At 42.4% G+C, this 26,927-nt stretch overlaps 1 protein-coding gene across 2 annotated transcripts in view; it reads left to right on the top strand.

Annotated features, from left to right (window-relative positions):
- Rab3GAP1 (RAB3 GTPase activating protein subunit 1) overlaps positions 1-26,927 on the top strand; it is a 302,634-nt gene that overhangs the window by 48,135 nt on the left and 227,572 nt on the right. For both annotated transcript variants that reach the window (XM_075677210.1, XM_075677219.1), the window contains exons 12-15: positions 2,103-2,195; positions 13,167-13,357; positions 16,371-16,445; positions 20,131-20,303. In XM_075677210.1, coding sequence (XP_075533325.1) covers positions 2,103-2,195; positions 13,167-13,357; positions 16,371-16,445; positions 20,131-20,303 — 532 coding nt within the window. The remainder of the gene's footprint in view (positions 1-2,102; positions 2,196-13,166; positions 13,358-16,370; positions 16,446-20,130; positions 20,304-26,927) is intronic.

The raw sequence follows: 26,927 nt of genomic DNA on the forward strand, positions 1-26,927 counted from the left end.
TCAGAGGGAAAAAAACAAGCGTGGCTATCAGGTTATGACAGGCCCTAACCTTAGGAGATAGTGGGGGTGCGCTGTAGCTACAATACACCACCACCACCACCCCTAAGCTTAGTGAATAGAAGTTCTCATTAGATTCCTAGGCGGTGCCACAGGTTGCCCTTGTCACCTGCATATATTTGCTACTAATTAATAAAGGAGTAGTTATTAAGTAGGGTGAGCTGAGCAAGTTGGCATTGGTTCATGTTGGAAATCTAGCGCTAAAACTAGACAGCACTAAATTTTCTACATGAAGGAGTAGTAGTTGTTTGGCTTTTGTCAGGGACACTTCCTTCAGTACGGGTGTGTATCACAACAAGACATGAGTATTGGGGTTTGCTTTATTTTCTCATATGCTTGTTATGCTGCTAGGTGCAGTAGTGGCATTACTGTTATATTCATAGCACTGTTTCTAATGTTGTGCAAGATGCAAGTTATTCAGTATATTAGAGAAAAAAGTTTTGTTTGCGTAAGTACAGCAGTGGTGTCATTTCATAATGCTGAATTTCTGTAGAATGTGCATCCAAAAGCCATGGACTAACAGTAAAATGGAGGGGTTTTATTAGCAGCAGCTAGCGCCTGCTATAAACACCTACTAATCTAACTGCTATTCACCAAGAGTAACAAATCCTACAACAGATGTAAACACTTCACTCTGCACCATTATATGGACATTTCTAGATGCAAACTAAAGCACATTTGAGAAATACTCAAGGAGGGAAGGAAAATAAATTATTCAGCTGTTCTTTAAGCATGCTGTGCAACATATTTACACTTTCGCTGATAGTTAGGGTACCTAGATGAAGTTTGGAATGTGGACATTGAAAAGGCAGCAGATGTCCACCTTGGTTTTTGTGTTTGTTTCACATAGAAGTTGCAGTATGCCCTGCACCTATAGAGAAATTAAGTTCAGTGAGTGCCTGCTAGTGTAGATGCAGGACATAATGGTGACCAATGTAGTATGCTGACATACCCACATTCGTTTGGGAAACAATCATCAAAAGATTTTATTTGAGGGAGATGTTGGGCATCACAAGAACTTTTGTGATGTGCAATGGTTAATCGCAGTATCATAAAATGTTCCTACCACCACCAACTCTGCTGTCCCCAGACATGTTTTGGGTATTTCTCTACAAGTCTACACCGGTACGTGCTCACCATGCTAAAACTGTTGAAATGTCTGTGACATAAATAGATGCTACTCAGTCTTGATCAGTCTCAGGTTATTGGGCACTTCTTGAGGCACCATCAACCAAACCTCACGGTTGGGCAGTAAAGAGCAGTCATGAGCAAAGGAGAGTGAAGGCAAGCCACCATTTGCAATGTGTTATCTTTTAAACACAGTTCACACTGCTTATAAGTTGCAATCCGTGTGCCTTTTCTGGATATATTCTTGGTGATAGATACCACTGTAAATTGATAAGCAGCAGGGGACTGCAGTGTGCTATAGAGAATGATCTGCAGGTGATGGTCGTACTGCCGTATGCTTCATGCATATACTTGTGGTCCTCCTTATTTTGCTACCATGTTCTATCATAAGGGGCTGAAATATCACCTCTTTATTCAGCTGTATTGCATTGATTTTGGGCTTGGAGTAATAACATTTTAATAAACTAATTCTTCAGATATGTTCTTCCTGGCAAACTATATATATATATATATATATATATATATTGGACAAAATTTTTGAGATGGAGTTTGGTGTCAGAATTATAGATTATCATGTTTTTGGCAGCACTTGCATGTTCATTCTCTGACTCTCTGCTGCACTGAAAACCGATTTATTATCAGTGTAGTGGCCAGTAACAATGATGTTGGTAGTAAATTGTATGGAAATTTGGAATGTTTGTAGGATAAAATTTGAGTAAACAGTGCAAAAATGCACTAAGATGGCAATTTAGGTTCATTCAACAGTGCAGCTCTGATGCCTGTGTCTAGTACTGCACTGTCTCCTGCTGGTTTATGCTTGTTATACCTATATAGAGAGCTAAATGACAAGATAGTTATATTGACTTTTTTTTTCAAATATTTGTCCTGTTTTTTGTTTCTTTTGTTTGCTTTTGTAGAAGAGTACCTGCGAAACTTCCTTGTGGTATGCCAGATGACCAATTCATTAGATAATGTGCTCAAGACTATGGTTGAGACAGAAGACCTCTCTGGTAAGAATTGTTTTTGTGGTGCTTTAATAAAACTACCCTTGCTTTTATTTATGTTGCATGGTACTTCAATCTTCTGCAGTGTTGCAGGTGCACTCGGGAACATAATTTTCATTAATCCCCAATGATATCTGTGAAACTTGTACAGTTTATGCAGTAGGTTCCCATTTACGAATTCGCTCCTAAATTATCTAAAGTTCATTTGCTCGTAGAGGCTTGTAGTGTGTTATTTTTTGCGGGATATGGAATTCTCTGTTTATGCTGCTAGAAGGGCCAGAGAAAGCAATTCAATTTTTAAAAAATTAGTGTCACAACTCTAATAACAACAATTCTTTTTTTATTCTAGACCTCCTTTTTGAAACGAAATACAATCAAACCTCATTATAATGAAACGGGATATAACAAAATAATAAATATAACAAAGTGAGTGGAATTCCCCTTGAAATCCTCATAGAGATTTATAGTGCAGTAAATGCAATAATAGATATAACAAAGCAATTCTGGCTTGCCCTTCAATTTCGTTATGATGAGATTTTATTGTATTTATGGTTTGCTTTATAGGGACACTAAAGACTTATACTATACCATTTGAAACTGATAAAGCATTTTTTTTCAGAAGTATTTTCCTTTATTTGGCATAAGAAAGTTGTTGCCAGCAAAGAGAACAAAGGCCAAACTTCTCTTGATGATAAAGTGATAATGAAGATGAAGAAAACTGGGTTGAACACACGTGCCCTTTCTTTGCAAGGACATAGTGCAAACTTGTGACTGGTGCCATGAAGACACTGTGGAACAGACTTAAATCTGTGGAGACTAAATTAGGCTGGGCTGTGCGACGTTCAATTTTGTTCTCAGGCCACACTAGTCATTGTACTAGCATCATTGTGCTCAGAACCTCTTTATAAGAGGACAGTGGTTTTAAAGCTCTCAGTTTTAGGACCTAAACAACCTCAATGTCAGAGCTGAAGAAGAGAGGAATGGTGAGGTGGTACTACAAGAAAAACAACCTAACCAAAAAGGACCGTCAGTATTAGGTCAGTCTCCTGTTGAAGAAAATGGTAGACCTGGCAGACAACTTAAATGTTGTGACAAAGCTCCTGGGCAGCTTAACATGCAAACTGAGCAAGAACTCCAGGCTCTTGGAAAAGTGTGACAGCACCATTTCAGTCTTCATAGGAGGTTCCACAGAAAGAGCTTCGTCTTTGGGTTCCACTACTCTACCTCGACTGTACTACATGCCTCACTGAGCATTAATCAGAGAGAACTGGACCAGTATGAAGATTCGCATTGTTTTTGATGGCTCCTCCCATGAATATGGTGCCAAAGCGGTAAATGAAAATCTAGAACCTGGCCTGAACTTAAATTCAGACTTTGCTACACTTGTCCTGCGCTTTCAACGACACAAGGTTACTATGACAGCATATGTTAAAAAAAAAAAACATTCCTCCAAATTAACCTGTGAAATGATAACAAATTCGCTGCAGTTTCTCTGGTTTAAGATGCCTCTTCAAACAAACCAACCTTTACCAGAAGTCTGGAAGATGACCAGAGTTCCATTTGGAGCCATTTCAAGCCCTTTTCTCCTGACAGCTACATTGCAGCATTATTTTTATACGTTGAGGACCACTTTCCATCAATAGCTTGATTCAATAGCATAGCCAGAAATTTCGTTCGGGCGGGGGGGCTCACGTTGCAGCTCGGCCTCCTCCTTAAGAGGAAGCTTTAGCTCGGGTGTTCGTATCTTAATACATGTAGAAGGAAAATTTGTTTTCTCAGCAACCACTGCACCAAATTTAACAAGGCTTGTTGCATATAAAAGGAAAACTTAAATTCTAGTGATTGTTGGTTTTGGATTTAATTTTTAGGCTGTCACTTTTTTATTAAAAATTGGCATGTATCGCAAATTTTCAGAAAACGAAATTATCAAGTTTAAAACTCAGTAACTCAACAATGAAAAACGATATCAAAATTCTGTGAATTCCATCTAATAGTATATCTACAGCAGACAAAATTATTTTGTTATACATGATTCTAAAAAAATTAGTATTATGGAAATACAGCTTTTGCAGAACCCTTGAACACAACGTAACCAATTCACATAAGATACCAATTGACGTACCAAATTTGTCTGCTTTGACTGTTTTAACAGATGCCGTTTACAGAACCGCAATGTCTCTTTTTGATGCAGAGCTATTAATTTATAAACGTTGTGCTACTACATTTTTCGAACTTTCAAGTTTTTCAATATATAAAAAAAATTCGGGCCCTAAATCAAAATGACATTTCCAATAGACACTAGAATTTAACTTTCTAAAATGCAACAAATTTCATTAAAAGCGATCCAGGGGTTATCTCAGAAAAGCGTTTCTGCGTTTTACATGTATTTGAATGGGCCACGTCGGAGTTGGGGCCGAGCTAAAGTGTCCCCTTAAACGATTTGTCAAGGGATCAAATACATGAATTCATGGATCAAATACATACTGCATTGTCATTGCCAAAGATGCTGCAAATGATTTCTTGAACGCTACGCACTGTCAAAACAAGTAAAATATGTATTTTTTCATAAAAGAATATACTTGTATGCGCCAAAAATTGTTTCGTGCAAAGTAACTGATATCAATGCTCCGTATTTTTTTGTCTATTTAATAAGTAAAGAAAATATCACACGAACTTTAGAACTATATCAGTTCGAAACCAGCAAAGCAGTGCATGCTGCTGATATGAAATATGTAAAGACCATGAAATGAACAAGTTGAGGACAAATATAAGAATGAAACTTTGTCTTTCAAGAACCTTGTTTACATTCTTGTACATATGCAACAGCCAATGAAATATCTCATTGACACTGTCATTTGCTCCAATATATTACGCAGGAGCAGGTGTCACCGGTCGTGTACCGTGAGTAATTGCACCGAAATTATAGTCACAACAGTGAGCACGTATAAAAAGCAGAAGTTTTGCTAAATATATGAGGGCCAGTCAAATGAAAGTGAGCCAATGCGAACATATGAAAAATGGGGTACTTTATTTAAAATTAGTCTCCATAAACAATTAGACATTTGTCCTATTGACTAACGAGTCGTGTGATTCTCGTCTCATAAAACTCCTTGGATTGCTGCTTCAAAAAGTCTGCCACTGACTCCTTCACGTCATCGTCCGACACGAATCTGGTTCCCTTGAGCTGTTTTTTCAGTTGCCCCAAAATGTAGAAGTGGCAAGGCGACAGGTCTGAGCTGTATGGCGGATGTTGCAGCGTGTCCCACTTGAACTTTGCCAGTTTTGTATTAACCACATCAGCGACGTGGGGACGGGCATTGTCGTGGAACAAGATGACCCCATTCATCAATTTTCCACGTCGTTTGTTCTTGATTGCGACACGCAACCGATCTGGCGTTTCACAATATCAGAAACAATTGATACTCTCTCAATATTTGGCAAATTCTATCAGTAATGCCCCCTGACGATATAAAAAAAAGTCAACTCCTTTTCGGCGGAAATGACGGCCTTTGCTTTCTTTGGGGGTTGTGAATTTGAATGTTTCCACTATGAGATTTGCTGTCGTGTTTCAGGCTCGTAGTAGTGGCACCATGGTTCGTCCCCGATCAAAATTGCAGCCAAGAAGTCGTCACCCTCGTTGTGATACCGGATCAGCTGAGTCAAGGCAGTGCCAAAATTCTCCGTCCTCTGGCGGTGGTTCAAAATTTTGGGCATCCATTGCGCACACAAGAGCCGATAACTGAGATGTTCATGAATTATGGTGTGAACAGAAGCGCGGCGGATGTTCGCATGCTCTGCCATAAATGGCTTCTTTTGATATCACTATAAAAATAGGGCCCCTCGATTAACCCCCTTTCTTCTCGTTTATTACATAACGAGGGTCTTGAATCCGGCAACATTGATGCCTTCAGGTAGCATGTGTGGGTTTATTGACCAGTTGCCTTCACCCAAAAAGATCACGTTCTTGTGACGCCTGCGGCAAAAAGGATGACCCACGTTCGCCGCCGAGGTCTGTGAGTGGTGGCGCTGGCTAGCACTCCCAGGGTTCTACTAGGACACATAAATACCCAAGAAAGTGGATGGGGAAACGGCGCCACGGTTGCTCAATTGGTAGAGCATCGCATCCGAAATGCAAAGGTTGTGGGTTCGGTTCCCACCTGCGGCAAGTTCTTTTTTCATTCACTTTAATTTCCATTAATTTATCGTTTCTTTATGTCATTTATTAAGCACAAATAATTTCCCCTATGTTGTCCTTGGTGTCAATGTTTGTTGGTTTCTTATGATATGACTAATAAAAAAATCGGGCCCCTCGGTTAACGCCCATTCTTCTCGTTTTGTAGATGGGAGATGCTTGTGTGCTACATGCATGCCTCACAGATAATGAACCGAACTATTATTGTGCGGGGTAGGTTGGCTCATTTTCATTTGACTCGCCCTCGTACATTGGAAATGCGAAGATACGATGGTATATACAAATGCGAAGATACAGCTTGATAAAGGGCATAAAAGTGTCACTGGAAACAAAGCTCACTGCACGTATACACAAAACCTCGCTACGAGATATTTAAATGTATGTGTAAGTCACCATAAATCTACGTATCTAAGAAAAAGCCACTGTTATAATGTGTGAAACAAGGCAAATAAACATGTTGCGCAATCACAGATTCACAGATCACAGAATCCTAAGGCCCGCCCACCCTCCTTCCACTTCCCCCGATGTGTTGCGCGCGACGGAAGGCGGTGCTTCCTCCCCGCTTTTCTCCCTTGCGCACACAAGACTGAGCCACCATCGTTGGCTCACCCATTCCATGCCCTCCCCCCCCCACGCTTTCCCTCGCACATGCACCATGCGGCGCGCGGTCACGATGTTATCACCCTTGGACTTTATACGAAACACGAGGGCGACTGCGATGGCAGGAATGCACCTGGAGTGTCCATATAATTGCTATCGCAGTAATATAATAAGAGTATCCGGCAACTGAAGCGTCCCGTGGCCCATTACTTTCTGCAAAAGAAGTAAAAAAAATCAAACTTTCATGCAACGATTCGCTGCACCGCAGCAATGTATTTTTTTCTTCCTTTTGAGGGGCAGGGCCACGGAAATAAATATGCATGAATAAAGCCTTTATTTTAAGGAAGGTGACGGCTCTAGGCCACTGTTGGGAATTAGGAGGGAAAGGAATGTGGGTTCCTGGATTGTTGGCTGAAGCACATCTTCATCTCAGTCTTTGATCTTCCGCTTTATACAGACTCAGGTGCATGTTCAGTTCCGCTGCTCTCGTATAGGCTAGTCGACCACTTCTACACTACTCAAAACAAGCCACTTTGTCTGCCATATGTCGCAATGGCTTTCTGTGTTTCAGGGTTTGTTTGTATTCCAATTCCTAGTGTTCTAATGTCTCCGTGTAGTAAATGTTGAATGTTAGATCTCCCTTGTGAAAAAGCTGCACAGCTCCAAATGAGGTGTTCAAGTCTGCTCTGCATGATTCCTGGCAATGTGTGTATCGGGTATAAGTGTTCGCAATCGTAGCTTATCTGGGTCGGTGCCATTTCTCAAGTATGTGTGGTGTGTATGCAGTATTGGCCATAACCTTATTAAAAAAAACCTCTTCCGTGTGAGTAAGCCCGCCCTTGCCGTCAAACACATGTCTGGTGTAGCTTCTGATAGTCTCCGTTTACTGTCTGCTTTTATTTTAGTGCGAATGTAATGCATCAGTGCTCTGCTAGGAGAGCCTTCGACCAATATCTTTAGGTATGGATTTTCGTCCGCGGGGTTTGGCGAGGAAATGGAGTGTGGGGAGCTGTACATGTACTCAAGCCCACCCGCTTACGCGGCAACTGCATGAGCAGCTGTGTTTCTCCCATCTGTGCCGGTGTGCCCCGGTGTCCATAAAATTAACAGCATTTGTCCTGTTGTCCTGTATCCTCTTTAGCTTTTTTCTGGTGTCGTTGGCCACAGCATAATCTGTCGTAGGCACCGTTAATTCGGTCACCGCTTCGTACGAGTGAGTAAGGCCCCGATAATTATTTCGCACACTCTGCTCTACAATGTCTCCCATGTCAATGGGAATGGTGTTGACCGCTCCCCATATAGCTAAGGGTTCAGCCAAAGTCACCACTCGTCTTATGTAGTGGTCTTTAGCAGAATGTGAGTTATCGTCTGGCAACTTATAGCATGTATGTTGGCGAACAGATAGCCAAAACAGTATCCATATCCAAATGTGGTTGCTGGCATTTTTTTATTTTCTTGTCGCTGTGTCTTCTTGTGTGTGCTCTTCCAATTGACCTTATTTTTGTCTGGTCCGCAATGAGTATTCAGCGGCGTTCAGGATAAGGATGTATTTGTTGCCTAAGCACATGGCAACATGGTTACTCAGCGCCAGTTTGGTGTTTCTGAAAAAAAGCTTGTGATATTGGTGGCCACAAAAAGGAGAACTTGCTGGTGTTCAAACCACGTAAAATGTCATTTTGTAGGCATCGTGCAGTGTATCCGCAACTTGAGGACGCACTTGCAGGCTTTGTGCAGGAGCTTTGTGCACTGTTGGATCTGGAGGACAATCCCAATTGCTGTCCCCCAGATTTTGAACCTTGCCGTTGGGTGCGGGAGTTGGCTGAGGTTGAGGAGGACGTCGGGATGAAAACTGGAGGTTTATTTACATTATTTACAGCGAGAGTACAAAGAACTTAACAGTCATAAAGTCATTACTGGCCAGCAGCAACTCGGACGCTGCAGCCCGTGGCAAGAAGCTCAAAAGAGATGAATGAAGGAATGCCCCCTTGCTGCTCCCGGTCTCTGGCTTTTAAGCCCTTCGGTGTCTCGAAGTCACGTCATTTTTGGCCAATCAGCGAGCCCACTCAGGTGTCGTCATTTTCGGCGCTCGTGCGAGTGTACGTCACATTCGGCTCAGAGGGTCACTCCTTAGGCTCCAATTGTCCGAGGGATTATTTGTCTGCGGTATTGCCTCCCCGGTCTGCAACTGCCTTCACAAAGGCGGATGGAGGGATTGCTGCCAGGGCTTCACGGTGCATTACAGCCGTCTTGCCTCGGGACCCACGTTACCTGGAACAGTGCCAGGCTCTCGCTACACTTTCGGGAAGAGTCAAGCAGTGAATAGCTCCAGATGCGGCGCACGAGGTGGGGGACGCCAACTTGTTTGGATGTGCCGCGCCTCAGGAACGTGGTATATGTGCTTCTGCGCTCCTTAATTAGCTGTGTCGCGATTTGATGTGGTCTGGTGAACTCGGAGGCTCAAGAAAAGGTCCCGTATCTAACAGCATACTCGCAAACAGTGATAGTGCAGTCAATTCACTGCAAAGCTGCAGTGCTTTTGTGAAAATAAATACATTTCGGCTATTTCTTTTTTTTTTCTTTTTTTTTTGGCAAGGGCTCAACCTATATTCCAGTTCATATGGTGCCTCTCAAGCAACTTTGGCCTTGACGCCAGTAAAGTGAAATTCTGATTTACTCACTGGTTACTCTATACTGCATCCGGAAAGAATCGGTGACACGGAAACATTCATCGGAAATGGGGCACAAAAAATCTGCAATCTTACTGATCCTTCCTCTTGGTGCTTTTTTCCCAGCAAAGAAAATCTGGCGGACTTGTTCATGAGAGGTCTCTGCAGGTGGCTTGCAAAAGGCACACCTGTGATGGCATGGACTAGAATGAATAACTGATCCTATAATTTGGCCGCATGCTTGTAGTCAAGATGAAAATCTTGAAATACCTGTACAGTTAACAACAACCTATACACACACTTTCAGCACAAAGCCTTCCATGGAAAGAATAATTGACATGGGACGGTTTGTTCTCAGATCAGGCTTCTATGAGTGACAGTGTGTGCTTGACGATATGCAGAAAAGTTTGAAATAGGAGTCTGAATCTTTTGGAGAACTTCTGACATAAGTTCAATAGCGTGAGCATTGCCTGATATGTGTCAAACAAAAAATTCACTTTAGCAACAAGGTGATATCTATCACTCAGAGGAGAAACCTGTTCCCTTGTGGAGTCTGATTAAACACCTGCGACTTCAATAACACCAGGTTGATTTGAGTTGATGGCCACACTCACAGCAAGAAAGATGAATATGAAATTCAAAATTTAATTCTGCCAAAGGACTTTCACGTTGCAACATTGACTATCTAGCAGGCTCGCATTGAATATTATTCAGGAAAGTTTCAGAGACACATAACACAAGTTCATAAAGAATTTTAGATCTCAAAATGCCAGACAGCTAGTCAAGAAAACAATATGTCAGAGTGGTCTTTTGCTGAATGCAAGCAAAACCAGTACAACAGGAAACACATCTGGCGCTTGAGAACCATTTCAGAAGTTATGTGCCATTTGTATTGACATGAGTTGATTCTGAAGGTCTACTGTATTTCAAAGGGAACTGTCAAGAACGGGCCTATATTACACTCTTTACTTGCACTGTCACTATGGCTGTTCATTTTGAGTTGTATGAAGCTTTGACCACTCAAAGCTTCATCTGCGCTTTTAAAAAGGTCATTTCACGACAAGGATTATGCAAGACCATGTACAGCGACAGTATGTGCACCTTTGTGAAGGCATCACTTCCACAGTTTCTGAAATGTACTTTGTAAACTGTGGAAAGCAGTTCGGAATCACGGCATGATTGCTTTTTTCACAGCGTCAGAAATACAGTGCAAGTTCCTGTGCCCAAGTGCTCCTTAATGGGGCTAGTATTACGAGAGACTTGTACAGTGATACCTCATTAAACCATAGTTGGCCGGAGCTCAGAAAAAGTACGTACTAAACGGTAGTACTGCTTAACCGAAATAGCACGAGATCCCCCCCACTTACCTGTCAAAAATGGAACTCAGAGAGAGTGCGATGAAAGTGTAAAAACCATGCAGTGTTTATTCACTTCGTGCGACAAAAGTGTTAATTTGATGCCACGGCGGCCTAGCAGCGACGACAGCAGCCTCAAACTTACTGAAGCTGTGAGCCAGCTTTTCAGCCAGCCCCCTCTTCTCGGCAAACACTCGTATGGCAGATTCCTCGTTTGCGTTCTCCGTGCACGCGCGCGGTAGCGCTGCAGAAGTTGCAAGGCGCCTTTTTCATTGAGGGGTGCTGTTCTCATCACGATGATTGCGTTCAGGATTGCATTGACGTAACGTGTAACTTCTACCCTTGTCGGGCCAGAATTGCCCGTGCTGTTCCTTTCCGTGTCATCCTCACCACTGTCGCTAGTCGAAACTTTGGCAACAACAGAGGCAACGGTGGCAAGTCGAACCTCGTAGCCGACATCTTTTCGCGGTCGCAACAGCGCCGCCGAGCAACTTCTTCACATTCCAAATGCCACACACCGTAGTCGACAGCAGATCCCTGTCGCATGCCAGCACTGACTTCGTGTCACGTTCAATAGCACGAACGATGTCTAATTTTCCTTCTATGCTGAGCACCCGGCGTCTTTTTTATTCGAGCTTCGGCATGACGTGAGTCCTTGGTTGCACGAAGCCACAACGCTCTCTGGCACAGCACCGAAACGATGTTGATGTGGCTTCACGCGCAAACGCGCAGGGCTCTTGGAGGCCGTTGTTCCGATCTCTGAGGCTTGTTGTTCTGCCGGGTCACCCGATGGAGACGACGCACAGCCATGTTTGCATGACGAAAAGTGGAAACACTACGTTTTAACCGATACGTATGCAATAAGCTGGTATGGTTTATGCGAATACAAAACACATTACGTTAAATGGCCGCTGAGCCGGGGATTTGACTTTACTACTTTTTAAACAAAACTACTGTTTAAGTGGGTATGGTTTAACGAGGTTTTACTGTACACTCCATCAAGAAATGCTTGAGGCAGATGCCTGGCACAGGCCTGGTTGGCCATACTTAGCTTACCATGCTTTTAAAAGGAGTCGCAGGCATGCTAAATTCACATAGATTGATCTACCTTTTGATCTATGATGACAGTCATCTATGAACTCTACCTACTTTCCCCAGCAAGTTTTCTAGTACATAGAAGAGTAACAGCTCTGCCACGTTACAAAGCAGCAGTTGCTGCTACTAGTGATGTGCAGCTGAAATAGTTGTGGCAAGAACGAGAGGAGGACCTGAAAGCGTCTTGGGATCACTGGTTGAAAGAGTATCTCAGTGAACTGAGAAACTTTGCCGTGAACAAAGTGAAGTGCACCAACTTGCTGAAGGAAGGCAATTTGTTTCTCATTGGTGAAAAACACCATCCACGGCAAGTTTGGACCGTAGCAAGAATAGAAGAAATACATTACAGACTTCACGGAAAAGTTTGCTACTGTTCTCTATGGTTGCCATGTTGAACCGAAGTCAGTCATCCTATTCAGCTGCTCTACCTGTTGGAAATTTACTAACACTATCTGCTGGGCACAAAACAACGTTGGAACTTCTTTCATCTGCCTACCAGATGACAATTCATTGTTTCATCTGCTTATGAGCTGCTGTATGCTCAAGGGCAATGGTCGTTTGCTGTTCCATTCATTTGCAAATGTGCTATGGATGTGCTGCCTCATTCTTGTTGAAGTCAGTGTGGTAGGTTGCAGACCCTGAGTTATACCACAGTGGCATTTCCAAATATATTCGGAGTTTGCAGGGGAATTTGATAGAATTTTCTTGAATCCTTGCATTGGTTTGACTAGCACATGAAGGTGAAACAGTAGATGCATGCAAAAACGCTGAATGACCATTTTTTGAATAGCATATGGGATGCCATGTGCAGCATCAATCTTGAAAGTTTGGTTTCCACTAAATATGGTGTTGTAATAGCTAGCAGTTCATGGCAGCATGTGCTGTGTTTCACTCATTTGCATCAGCAGGTGCCACCTGCTGTTTTTGAATTCACGTGTAAGGCAGATTATCCTGGCATACCTTGATTATTTAATGCAGTCAGCTGGCTTGCTCTAAGGAGGAACACATGATGTTGCAGTGTGTTTTGTTTGTCCAGATTGAGATTTACATGAGTTGCATATTTTTTCAGCCAAGGCGGAAATCCTTGATGCATTGGATCGACTGGCCCAGCCCAGTTCTCTGCCTTTTCGATTGCCTCAGCTGCCTCAGCCAGAGGTCTCTCCAGAGAGCTCGCACAACATGCTACTACGAAATCAGGAGCTGCTCATTGAAATTCTAGGCTACATCTTCCTGTCTTCAGATGCCACTCCTCAGGAAAAGGTACCGTTTAATATATAGTCATGGTCAAACTGGCCTCTCGTGTTTACCACACTCTTTTGCAATTTCTTGTTTGCAGAGACACTAAACAGGAGCATTAAATGATTGCGGAATTGGCCCTCAAAATTTTCTGCCGAACCTCCCTCCTTTCCCCCTTTCCTATGGAACAGAAAGTTTCAGGAGGTGGGCTTCGAAAGGGCAACATGGATGAAAAGGAGAGCTTAAATGTAAAAGCAAGGCAAGGGCTAGTGGCGGTCCGAATAGGGAGAGGGGTGATGTAATGGGGGTGATCCCCTCTCCCTCTCATGCACAGAACATTGTGGCCCCACTCATGATGCACTTCTACCTCATTCAGAATCGTGTTAACCATAACTGCTGAGGGGGGATCAGCGCTAAAAATTCCACACATAGAGAAAGATGGGACAAATGCGTGCATAAAATTTCAGCGCTTTGTTGCTCCCAACCAGGCCTTTGTGTCGTCAAAGAGCTTCTCATTTCTGGTACTTGACCGAATTGTCGACCACAATGTGCGGAATAAACTCATTCCCAAAATGATGCGACTTGCTTGTCTATGATATGCATAATAAAGACCCCCTCTTTAGTTTTCTTTCCCTTGTCTCTGACTTTCATTATATTAATAAACTTGAGAAAAGCTTGCTGTTAGGCTAGCTTGTACACGCTGCCAACAATGAAAGCAGGGCAAAAAACAGGACAAGAAAAAAAGACCTACAGAATGCTGATTTAATTGCGCACACCAAAATATATCAAGGACAGCAGTGCTGGGCCAGGGGAACTGATAAACTGTCACAACAGGGGATGGGGTTTTCTGTAAGAGTCCACCTAGTGGACTGTCCATTTCGGCCGCTGCTGATTGGCTTGGGCCACTTGTCTCCTCCTCGCTCGTACAGCTACATCCAATCAGCATCGGCCGAAATGGACAGTCCGCTAGGTGGACTCTTACAGAATGCCCCCCCCCCCAAGTGGGAGCGCAGGTAGGTGAATGGCCTCGAAGTCGACACAGAAACAAAAATATAGGAATGTTAGCGGCCACCGTGCCATTCGACAACCTGGTGAATGTTGAAAAGTGTGACAGTAACTAACGGAAAAGAATTGTAAGAAGCGAAGTGGGCTGATGGATACGAGGAGAGGTAGGAGACGCGCATAAACAAGAACACGTAGGGAAAGCACCTCGTCACTGCCCGATCGCTCAGCACCAGACAGCCGGGGTCAGTCGCCTAACTGAGGCTCACCTGCCAAGGGGTAACACGTGCTGCTTGCTGCAGAGAGCCCATCCTAACTGAACATCTTGGCAATTTTCAGAATAGACTGGTGTCAGGAGGCACGACACTGTCAAATTTCTCAGATCTACTGGCCCTTATTTTACAGCGAGGTGGGGATGCCGTAATTTTTACAAAGGCTTCTGAACAGGAAGCAGCCCTGCTTCAGACTGTCTTCCCCATCAATTGCCGAGTGTAACCAAATAACAATATGCGTCGCGTGATGGCTACAATACTATGATCGCAAGTTACTGCCAAACATCTCTTCAAACAAGTCCGACAGGAGGCCTCCAAAAGTAGATGAAACTAGCGTAGTAGAGTTCTAGGGCAAAGCTTCGTTGCTGTATTTTTAAATCTAGAATAATATAGCATGCTCATGAGGCTGAAAGCGCGATTGAGTGATAGGCGGCTCGCAAAATAGTGCCCACCCTCTTCCGTATGTAGCCGTGGCCATACCACTTACTAGAAGATCTGGGCTAGAAATAGTCTGGCCTGCAAACAAGAATACACACAATAGTGTGTTGTCTTGTTTTTGTTCGGCCCCATTTTTAGCGCTGTTCATTTTTCCGAGTCATGTACCAGCTAGGTCATCAACATACATTAATGATTATACAAGTGCATCAATTCATGAACAACATTTTTGTCTTTTTTAATATCATCATCTTTAAAAATAGCATACGGATAATAGCATAATTTGATGCGAAGTGGCTACACGCCTTAGCAATGAAAAAAACTTTTGTCAGAAGTTAAGCAATGTGTTGTTCCGGCAACACAAAGACGTGCGTCCTTGTGGTTAAAGCATTCTTGTCTGGAGAGCCTAGAAGTTTGTCTTTGCATGGTGCACAGCCTCCAAATTCTATATATAATATGTAGAGAGAGAAAGAGTAAAGGAGGGGGAGGATTGGTAGTTGGCAGAGAAACACCCCCCCCCTCCCCCAAAATTAATTTCTGGCTATGCCACTGGATTGCAGGTTAGAAGATTCCTTTTTTACATATTTATCAATGTTTCTCTGGTAAGAAGGGATGCTTACAGAAAAGAAAAATGATGGCCAAACTTCTCTCTAAGTTTACGTTCTTGCTGTAATGCCCACTGGATCATGGGGATGATCGACCATGAAGTGTGTTTGATAATATGCACTTTAATCCTTTACTTTATGCAGGAAAAGCCTGTTGAAATTGCCAGGTTGAATTCAGGTTTATTTTCAAATGCAATACAGTCCTTTTCGTAACAATAAGCAGTTAATTAGCTTCTTCAATAATTAGGTGAAATTTAGTGCGTCGTTGGTAGCGGGTGCAGGAATTTCAACATGGCATCAATACTTGTCTTTAATTTGTACTCACCAAAATCTAAATAGGCAAGCGTTATTTCATTTTGCCTCCATCGAAATGCTGCTACCGTGGCTGGGATCGAACCTTGCGACCTCAAGCTCAGCAGTGCAACTCGATAGCCACTGGGACTTTCGCGGCAGGTGGGGGGATCAGAGTGATTAGAGTGTTGTACTTAATGGATTTGAAAGTTTGTCTGAAAGCTTGTCTATCTGACTTGAATAGTGATTTTAAAGGCTTTAGATTCACTGCATTTAGTGCAGGTTTTTGGTCCCAATTGGTACTGTATTAGTTTCCTGCACTTCGATATACTTACCGGCCCAAGTGGCTGTTAAATAAATTTTGTGCTGTGCACAACTAGTACACATGTTGTTTTCAAATATGTGAGTGTCTCATGTAATTCTTTTTTGCAGAATGTGCTAGCTGAATCTCCTGAGATAGAGTCACCTCCTGAGGCAGACACAAATACTAAGCTCTTGGAACTCAAGGTAGGAAACTGTGATCTCGTGAAGATTTGAGATCCAGATGGGTGTTTTTTCATCAACCCTTAACATATTGAGGGCCACATTTTTTTCGGAAAATGTGTCCCCTCGGGCTCACATTTATTTAGTGCAGGTTTATGTTCTTCAAAGTGGCTTACTTAGAAAAAAAACTAAGGAAATAATTTTTTTAGGCAGCAATAAAGTGACGATTCTTTTTTAATGTGAGCATATTTTTGTATGGTTTATTGTTGAATGCATGAATGAACTACCATAGTTAGTTTTTTACAAATGCAATATTATCAAATAACCTGTTTTTAAGTTTTAAATAGGTTCAACTCAACTGGGTCTCCTGATTTAAAACTTTAACTTCATTTTTCATATGTATTATGCCTTGCGCCGGGGGTTCCATCCTAGCAAAGCCAGAAGTGCAGCGGCCTCTGATCCAGGCCAAAACCAATGACGTAGTGCCAGAATAATGGAAAATGATGTGGATCATTAGAGAATACGGCCCCAGGGACGTACAGCCATAGCAAAAGCAAAGCATGCCATGTGAGAGCCCACAAGCAAGCTCAGTAGTGTGTGCTCATGACAAAAGCAAAATGAGTGAGAAACTTGCAATAATGAAATGTGAGATCGCTACATTAAGTTCTATCAGCCCTTACGCACCATGCAAAATGATATCCACGAGCGGCAGTACCGCCGGTTTGCGAGCGCCTGTCTGTAAGCAAAGTAATCATATGCCTGCAGGAGAGCCATGCAGGTGAGCATCTCACAGTGGCACATTGAGTGATAAACAGAAATCAGTCTTCCTGACATCCTTAACTGGAAACGACATGCACGAAAATGCTTATTATAAAATGCGCAAGTGCGGGTGTGGGCATGCGGCAATAAGCTAGGTGAAGTGAAAATGCTGCCTAACTACTGTAGTGGCAGACATCACAGAGCGAAGCAAAAATTTTTGTTTTGATAGAAGCCAAGGGGTGGTGGCGCAATAAGAATATTTTTCTAGAAATCATGGATAGTTGCAGCACCTCCAGAGGAACATTAAGTGACGCTTTGTTCCGAAAACACTTTTTTTTTTTAATGTTCAATTGCCATCGTACATGCATGCACAACCCTCAAAGGGTTAACCAGGCATTTGGTCTGGGCTTACCTTAAGTGACCAACAAAATTCCCTAAATGTGGGCTTGATTAGTTCCTAATGATGATAAGGAAATACAGCACTGGTTATGTGGACGTATTGGATTGAACTTGAATCTTCATCCTTTTTTTTTGCGGAACAGTGAAGACACACGCATGTTGTTATGCCTTGCTTAATGACTTTGATGCAAGTTTCTTTCTTCAGGCTATCAGTTTTAATTGGTAATTGATATTCTGCATTTAGGCATTCACATTTGCAGTCATTGGAATAATCATCATCAGCATAATTCAATCTGTTGCAGGACAAAGGCTTCTCCTACATGTTTGCAGTTGTACCCCTGTTCTTTTTCTGCTAAACTGGCACTACACCTGCATATTTCCTAATCCAATCACTCTGTCTAATTGTCTTCTGTGCTGAACTGCTTCATCCTTCCCTTTGCACCCATTCTTCTGTTGTTGTAAACATTGGTTGTATGTTCTATCCATCATGTGATCTTTGCCAGCTTCACTTCTTCCTTTAAAAGAAGTGCTGACAAACATTTTTTAAGTTACCAGAACTACTGTGTGTCTTACATGTAAAAGGATGGCACTTAGGAAGTACAGAGGTTGGGGAACACATCTGGTACAATTTATTTCGATACTAAATTAAGTTTGTCTCCAAGTGCCAGACCTGATGTCATCAACATTATCTTTATATCAGGAGACACACCAAAATTTGATAATGTATGTAACAATAAGGGTAGGTATGACAATGTTGCTAGTAAGAAGGTAAACAATAGTGGCACAGGTGGTTTTTCTGCCCATGCTCGCGTGTTGCAGCTGCAGCAGTTGCAGGAGCAAAGTGAGCCAGTGTATCTTGACGTCACAACGTACCCACCTCCTGGGTATTCCAAGCAAATTTGGTTCACAAAAACAAGTGTTATAGTAAATTATTTTAGGCTGCTTCTTTTAAAGAAAAGTATGCTTTGTAGCATACGTTTAGGTTTGTGTTTCAGTCAGTTAATAATAATAATAATAATAATAATAATAATAATAATAATAATAATAATAATAATAATAATAATCGTCGGCGTCACCACCACCACCATCATCATCATCATCATCTCTGCTTTTTGGGACCCTCTATCAAGAGTGCCGGTGACATATAGCACCCATTCAGAGTGCCTGGATATCTTCATGTCTAATCTTAATATTTTCCTGAAAGGTGTTGTAGGGAAATTTCAATAACTGAACAAACACGGTCATCTGTTGTGGGTTCCACCATTCTGTGATCCTTTTCTATTTCTACACTTTTACTTTGTGTTCTCTTTGTGTGCACATCTTGTGGTCTTAAAACCTTTATTGAGAAATTATTTTTTTTTTTATGTGTGCACACGAGTGTATGTGTGTGTGTGGGCATGCACTGTCTTTCCTGTGCATTTCTTCGAGGTTGTTCTTGGGCACTATAATAAACACCTTTGATTGATTGATTTTGATTGATTGTGCAACTATTCTGGTTCACATGTTATTGTACTCCTCCCCCTCCACCATTGTTATGCCCACTCTAAGGCCCTTTAGTGGTGTCTTCAATAAATAAGTAAATACATAAATAAATACTTCTTCTAAGGTTTGGAAGGCTTAGACATTCATTTACCGAAAGAAGAAAAATGACAAGCCACAAATGTCTTGTCAGTAGTCCTTTTGATTAACCTCTTTGAGCAATTACTTATAGAGATGAATAAACATATGAGGATTTGATGGGTGTCACTGGATGCATGCGTGTACTCTCTGCACTAGAAGTGCACCAACTTGAAAAATATGCTTTCGGTCCAGAGGTGGTTGGGGGTTGAAAGCAGACTAGCGCATTTGTTGCCTGAGCAAGCCAGGGTGTGTAGGCATGACGATACACCATCACTAGTTTCATGCAAAGGCACAAGCTGAGGAAAAAAATTAGGGCGAGCATCACAGTGTTTCTCACATATGTTGTATTGGATAGTTTCTCCCTGCTGACTAGTCACAATAACCAACACAGTGATTGCTGTGGCTCCTGCATCTCAAGTTGTATGTGAACAGTTTTCTGAAGGTAATCCTGGCTTGAATATGCTGTATTAGTTGCAATAGGAAGAAAGACTCTTTTTTAATGTATCAAAGTATGCCGTCAAATCTTGTATTTTTTTTGTAATCTGTTCAGTGCAGGCAAAATAAAAGTATGAATATTTGCTGGTACTTTACATTGTGAATTCTTGTGATATTCTTTATTTTGATTGTCTGTATCGCAAGACAAATATAGGCAGTAAATTAACAACCAGTGTTTGATAATGAGTGAGCCAACAGCACCATGGTCTTACCAAACATTAGACAATGTTTGACAGAATGCCTACATGTGGTATAGTTGCTTTTGGTGGGCAACACTAATGAAAATTTGCTTACAAATTATATATAATTGGCCAAAAGGAAAGGCTTTAAAGGTTCAAGACCTATTGGGTTGTTGAAACGAGCGTGTCGATAGTGTGTAATGGTCTTCTTTTACCTATGAGTAAAATTCATTTTAAAAAAGTGCCTTTCACTTTAGGAAAGCCTGAATTCATTGAAGACGACACATCCAAACAGTCTCCTTTGGCGCCTGGCCCTTGCGGCAGCACATGTATACCACGCCTGTGGTGGCATCGAAGCACTTGCACAACTTTGGGTCAAAGTGATTGCAGAGATGCGTTACTACTGGGAAAACAACCTCACTCTTCCAAGGTAAGCGCATCTTGAAATTGTTGCACTGTTCTTTCTTTGAGCATGATAAGTACTAACCTACATGCTGATCATGCTTTGACCATAGCCATCTTTTTGGCATCTTGAATCATCGAAGTAGGTTCTGATTGCAGTGCTGCAAAGCTGTGGAGACGGTTTTCTGCTGCTTTAATACAATATTTCCATACATCTTTTCTCTTATATTAATGTATTAGTTTCAGAGATTTTTACATATGCACGTACACACACAACACACACACAGTAAAGGCTTCCTTGTTTCAATTTAATGGGACCAGCAAACATTTCTTAATTATCCAAGTAAAACGATGTATAATTCAAATCCTCATGTTCATGCTTTACTGAGTATTTGTCCCAAATTTTACAAATAAATATTCAGTATGGTCTGATAAATCTCAATATGTGCAGCAACCAGTGTGTTTTGATAAAAAGAGGTTCCAAAATTACCATGGATTGGCATCTTCTCCTACGGTAAGGAAGGAATCAAGGCCAAAGAGTGCTTTAAAGCAGAAAGCCATGTCTCACAAGTTCTCAAAAGTGGCTGCTGCATATATATAAGCAGAAAGAAGAAGTAGAACAGCCTCTGGTGTTCACACAGCTACAGTGGCTTTATATGTTTCTTGAAAGCCACACATGGTGCATTGTAACAAATGATCATGGTTACCAGGATTGAAGTGTACTTCACAGATTGGGGCTTGCCATTCAATTTGCCATGCCGATACAGTCCACATAATAGATAAAAGTTATTTCCAGTGCATCCAGGAAGTGACTGTTGCCTTGCTGTTACTGACAACCAGTTTGATTACCTTGAAGTAATGAAACTACTGTGACTACTTTATTCTTGTTCATTCGTTCTGTGTGCATTGTGGGCAAATAATCCTCCCAGGGATCAAGGGGACTGCTGTAAACTTCCAAGCAAGTCGCCACCTCTATTATTGCTTGAAGGTGCGGACAAATCTTGCCGCAGCAAAATTGTCAGGGCCCACAAAAATTTGTTGTAGTAAAACCTCATTGTAATAAAACTGATTAAAAAAAGTTGATAAGATTTACTTATGAAAATCAGAATATGCTTACCAACTTATTTTTGAGGGGAGAGGGGCCACAGTGCTGCATTCACGTGGCAACGGCTTCATTGTGGTCATGAACTATCTTATAATATCAGGGGCATCAATTCTGGCATCAATACTGCTGCCACTGTATGCAGGAGCGTGTACTATGGTTATACCCACTTGGCGCTGCTAAACATTCTTACAGGATCACAATACAGAGCAATACAGATCACAATACAGGGTGGCTGCTTTTGCGTAGATGCTGCTTTGTGTGCTTACCACTATAATGGGACTGCACATTTGGACCGATTTCTGCTGTTGCTCCTTTTTGTTTTGTTGTGCTCTTACTGACTCACAGACCTGCACTTTTTACTGCACATTGTGCACTTTTCTAAGCATGTGAGTGCTTATTTGACCATCCCCCGCACAATTTGCTGAGTTCGTATGTAACACCTAAGGTGTTGCAATAATTTAGGTGTTACCCCTCCATATAATGAAACTGTTGTATATTATGCATATTTATGTTAACAGGTCTGTGTGCTTTAGGGATATCCAAGAGCCAACTACTACTACATATATATATATATATATATATATATATATATATATATATATATATATATATATATATATATATATATATATATGCCGGTTTAATGTCAAGATTTATTGTTGGGATTACAAAGACCAGAAATGCACTCACCAGCATTACTTCGTGGGTCAAAACGCCGTGCTATACCAGTAGTTTAACTGGGATTAGAATTGTCTGCACTGCAAGAAGTATTTGCATGTGGATGCATTTGACTCTTAGTTGTGCTGTGTGTAAGTGTATTAAGAGCTGCAGCTTCAGAAATGATCACACTTGGTTGGATGTTCACTTCATGTCTGCACTCAGCCTGGTGCTGTATGCACTTGACATATTGGCTGGGGTGTTCATTGATTGCTCTGACACAGAAGGTTGCTGCATCCATTGGTGTAGCCAGGGAGGGTTCAAACACCCCCCCTAGCCAAAATTATCTGACGAACCCCCCTTTCCAGCTTTCCCACAGAACAAAGTTTCTGGAGGTAGGCTCCGAAAGAGCGGCATGAATGAAAGGGAAAGCTTAAATGTGAAAGCAAGGCGAGGGCTAGTGGTTCCTGGGCAGAACATTGCAGCCCCACTCATGGGGCACCTCCATCTCATTCCAGATTGTGTTAACCATAACTGCTGAGGGGGGATCAGCACTACAAATTTCACACACAGATAAAAATTGGATGAGCGCATGCTCATCCTTGGGGGCATTGTTGCTCCCCATCAGGCCTTTGTGTCGTCAAAAAGCTTCTCATGCTGTGCAGAAGAAAAGCATTTCTAAAATATTGCAACTTGCTTGTCTAGCAAACGCATAATAAGCGCATCCCCTCCCCCCGCCCGCTTTTTTTTCTTCTGCTTCTTTCTCTTGTCTCAGGCTTTCAGTATGTTAATAAACTTGAGACGAACTTGCTGTTAGGCTAGTTTGTACAGACTGTGAAGAATGAAAACAGGACAAAATATTATGCGGATCCCATGCGCTTTCTGAATCGATGTAAGTGAAGCTTTCTGTGCTGTTTTGGTTGACCATAATTAACGGTGATTTTGATGACAAACGTTTAATTTCTTCAACATTTAGTCTAACACGAGAGTGGTGAGTTGATGTTAAACGTTACCTTGCGTGCACCACTGTTGTTTGTCTGCGTAATGCGCAGAACACACAGGAGGAGGTGTTTACATGAGGCGCTGTTATGCACCATACTTCATAACCTCTGAGAGGGTTGAGCATATTTATTGCATCACATGGCACATCGCATCGTGGTAGAAATATTTAACTTTAATTGAATTATGAGGCTGTACGTGCCAACACTACAATCAGATTAATTTTGACACTGTGACAACATGGTGTCCTTTAATGTGTCCCTAAATCTGAGTGCACAAGCCTTTTTCATTTCGCTCCAGTCGAAATGTGGCTGCCATGGTCAGGATCAAACCGACGACCTTGAGCAATGCCATAGCCGCAGAGCTACCATGGCAGGCACAGAAGTGTTGGTTTGACATGTGACCGCTTCCGCAGTGCCGCCTAGACCCTACGGTGTGCTTTAAATGCAGCTCTGCTTCTGCACACCCTGCTTAAGTGTCTGCTTGACAAATTTGCACGGTGTTTGTTTTTCAGAAATATCAGAAACATAACATGCCATACCTTGAACTTAAATTTATCCCAATTACCGCAACCACTGTTATGTCTATAGACCTTTTCATCAGGCGAGGAGGAAAGGGCGCGCAGCACGCTTTTGCTCCTGCCTGGCTTGTGCGATCTGGCACGGTGCTGCTTGAAGCTATTGCTGTCGCGTGCTGCGGAATGATTTTGAAATGCTTTAGATTGTACTTTGTAAAATTTACGCAGTGTCCGTTCATATAAGGTTGTCAGGGAACCAATGTGTAGCTTTTCGGTGCATCGGTAACTACAGCACGTGGAAATATCCCTTGGGGGCGCAAACATGTGACTCACATTATCAGCTGCGGTGTGTGTATGTGGTGTGAACTATTTTACGTATATTGGTTTTAATTCAACGAGGAGAACCGGTGGGTCTGGTAAATCTGCTCACCATCTGATCACTTGATATAGGGACTAAAACTTAAAACATAAGAGCGCATACTTGTGTACAGCCAACCTAAGGCAGCCACGAAACATCTAAGCGGCAAGTGCTATCAAATAATTGTGATACATCGGCATTGTTCTCCCGCATTTCAAGTCTAGTAGGCTTGAAACCACTATATGTCTACGCTAGCCTTCCTGCATGAGGTCGATGGCGCTGCTCAACATAGCGATCACTGTGGTTGGTGAACAAGCATGATACATATATACTATGTGCTTCGGCATTGCCTTTTTGCCCTGTAAAGTCATAATATATGAGAGGGATCGCATAATGAGAATGCGATGGCTATTTTTGAGGAAAAAATTTCCGTAACATGTGTGAGCGCGTCATAGAGAACGGAATGAACACAACCGAGAAAAAAAGATCGGGTATCATCCTCTTTCTCGAAAAAGAAAGAAAAAAAAAAAAAACGGGCTAACACCGCAATACGGCCCAGCATAGGCACACCGCACAAGGTTTATAGATTTATAAATGTTGATGCCGTATGCTTGGACCATGTGCCATAAAGAACAAAGATATCTGTAATACAGCTCCAACCACTGTTCAGGACGCTCACGCAGTTCGTCGATGGTCGCTTTGCTGGACAAGCTTAATTCAGACTGTAAGGTATACTGTTATTACTAACTAAAACTATCTTATTCATGGGTGAAAACCGCATCCACCAAACCAAGTAGTCACGCAATGTAATCTGCAGCTAACTGTTTGAACGTTTGTCAAAGTATAACAGCACAGTTCCTATTGTAGAAGAACGGTACCCATGTTGTTACGATCGTCGCATATGTTTCATTGCTCCTAAACCGCAGCTTATAACTAGAGGATAATACTGCAATAAGGTCACATTTGTGAATGTAACATTCAGAAATACACAGTTTATCTCCGAGACTGATTGTAGGTTCAAACACGATATGTGCGCGGAGCACGCACCGCGCACATATCGCGGTGCGTGCTCTGTCTGCCTCAACACCAGAAGAAAGTCCGGCTATACCGACTTAAACCACTTCAGCACGTCTCACAGTACCGTCTTCCACGTAGAATATGCCACGTCGCACTAAATAGTCCACGCGAGTGCGAAAACAAGCACCAGAAACTACCGCCGAGCGTATACCTGCCATGCAAGACTGAACGGCCACCCAAGCCAGCATGCCGACTGCCCATAGATGGCGCCACTGCGTAGCAATATGTAAGAGGCGATTGTAAGAGGCGATTGTAAGTAAGAGGCGATTGGAGGATTGGTGGAAGAAAAGTAGGGAAACGACAAAAGACGGAGACGTACAAAAGCACAGTTCGCAATAGGGTATCAGAAAATTTGGACGTGGTAGTTCATAGTGTCTTTTTTTTGTTTCTCATTGGTTAACTTAGGTAGGATATTAGGCAGCATAGTAGCAAGAGCTTGGTGGCGCAAGCCACCGCCCCGTTCCAAAGGGGACGCTCATAACATCCATCCATCCATCCATCCATGGTGGCACCCATGAAAAAATGGTGTATAGAAGTAGCGTTTCCTTGCCTTCTCATATCACGTTTTCCCTATACGTCATCCCTCCCCCTCTTTGTATGGGAACTGCGAGCGAAGAATGGCAAGGCTGTTATTCACTTGCTTTGCGACTGCGTCAGTTCTACCCATTTTCTACCTCCTCTTCCCCCTCCTCTCAACCATTCTATGTTAGTAGAAAGGTAAGCACTGAAATTTCTGCAATGCTTTTGCGGGGTGTCACAGATAATTATGGTTGTCAAGAGGCTAATGCAGCGATGCCCAAGGAGCTCTGGAGGGCATTATGCACACTCGACATGGCACAGAGGTCCAGATGAGTTTCTCGTATTGCATTTCATCTCTGCCGTGCTCCTGTCATGTATACACACTCTCTGAACCACCCCCTGATGCTGTGTGCCAGACAGCAGCAGCAGTGAGAAAGTCGAAGAAAGGGGCAAGAAAAGGTTTGCTTTAACACGGGACAAGAAAGAAAGACCTACAGAACCCTTATTTGCATGTGGCAAAATATATCAAGGTTAGGGGTGCTGGGCCAGGGAAGCTAAAAAACCGCCACAACAGGTGGTAGAGCAGGTAGGCGAATGGCCTCGAAGTCCATGCAGAACCAGAAATAGGGCCCGCTGCACCATTCAACAGCCGAGTGAATGTTGAAGAGTGCGACAGTGACTAATGGAAAAGAATTTTAAGAAGGGGAGTGGGGTGATGAATACAGGGGGAACGCGCATAAAAGGCGTCAAGAATGAAGTTAGCGGATAATTATGGACATAGGGAGGCTGTCTCATCATTGCCTGATTGCTCAACAGCAAATTGCCATGACCAATCGCCTCCCGGACTCTCACCTACCCTGTTGTAACATGTGCTGCTTACTGTGGAGAGCCCATTGTAACTAAAAGTTTCGGCACTTTTCAGAATAAACAGGTGTCGGGAGACACAACACTTTGAAATCTCTTGCAGCGACTGGCCCTTACTTTACTGTGAACTACAGACGCCTTAATTTTCACAAAGGCTTCTAAAAAAGAATCAGCCCTGCTTGAGACTGTCTGCCTCAATTCCCGAGTGTTATCAAATAACCATGTGCATTGCGTGATGACTACAATACCATGATCACAAATTATTTCCAAACATCTCTTCAAAAAAGTCTGACAGAAGGTCACCGAAAGTGAGTGAAACTTGCATCTTATGATACTATCGAAGTTCTTGTGCAAAGGTTCATTCCTGTATTTTTAAATCTAGAATAATATAGCATGCCCACAATGCCGAAAGCACGATGGAGTGTTGGGCGACACTCAAAATAGTGCCCGCCTTCTTCCATACGTAGCCGTCGCCGTACCACTCACTAGAAGGTCTAGCTGGAAAACAATGGTTGTCTCCACTGTTACCTGGGCTGCAACAAGTCTGGCCTGCAAA

This window comes from Dermacentor variabilis, chromosome 1, assembly GCF_050947875.1.
Source record: "Dermacentor variabilis isolate Ectoservices chromosome 1, ASM5094787v1, whole genome shotgun sequence".
In the NCBI taxonomy this organism is placed as follows: Eukaryota; Metazoa; Arthropoda; class Arachnida; order Ixodida; family Ixodidae; genus Dermacentor; species Dermacentor variabilis.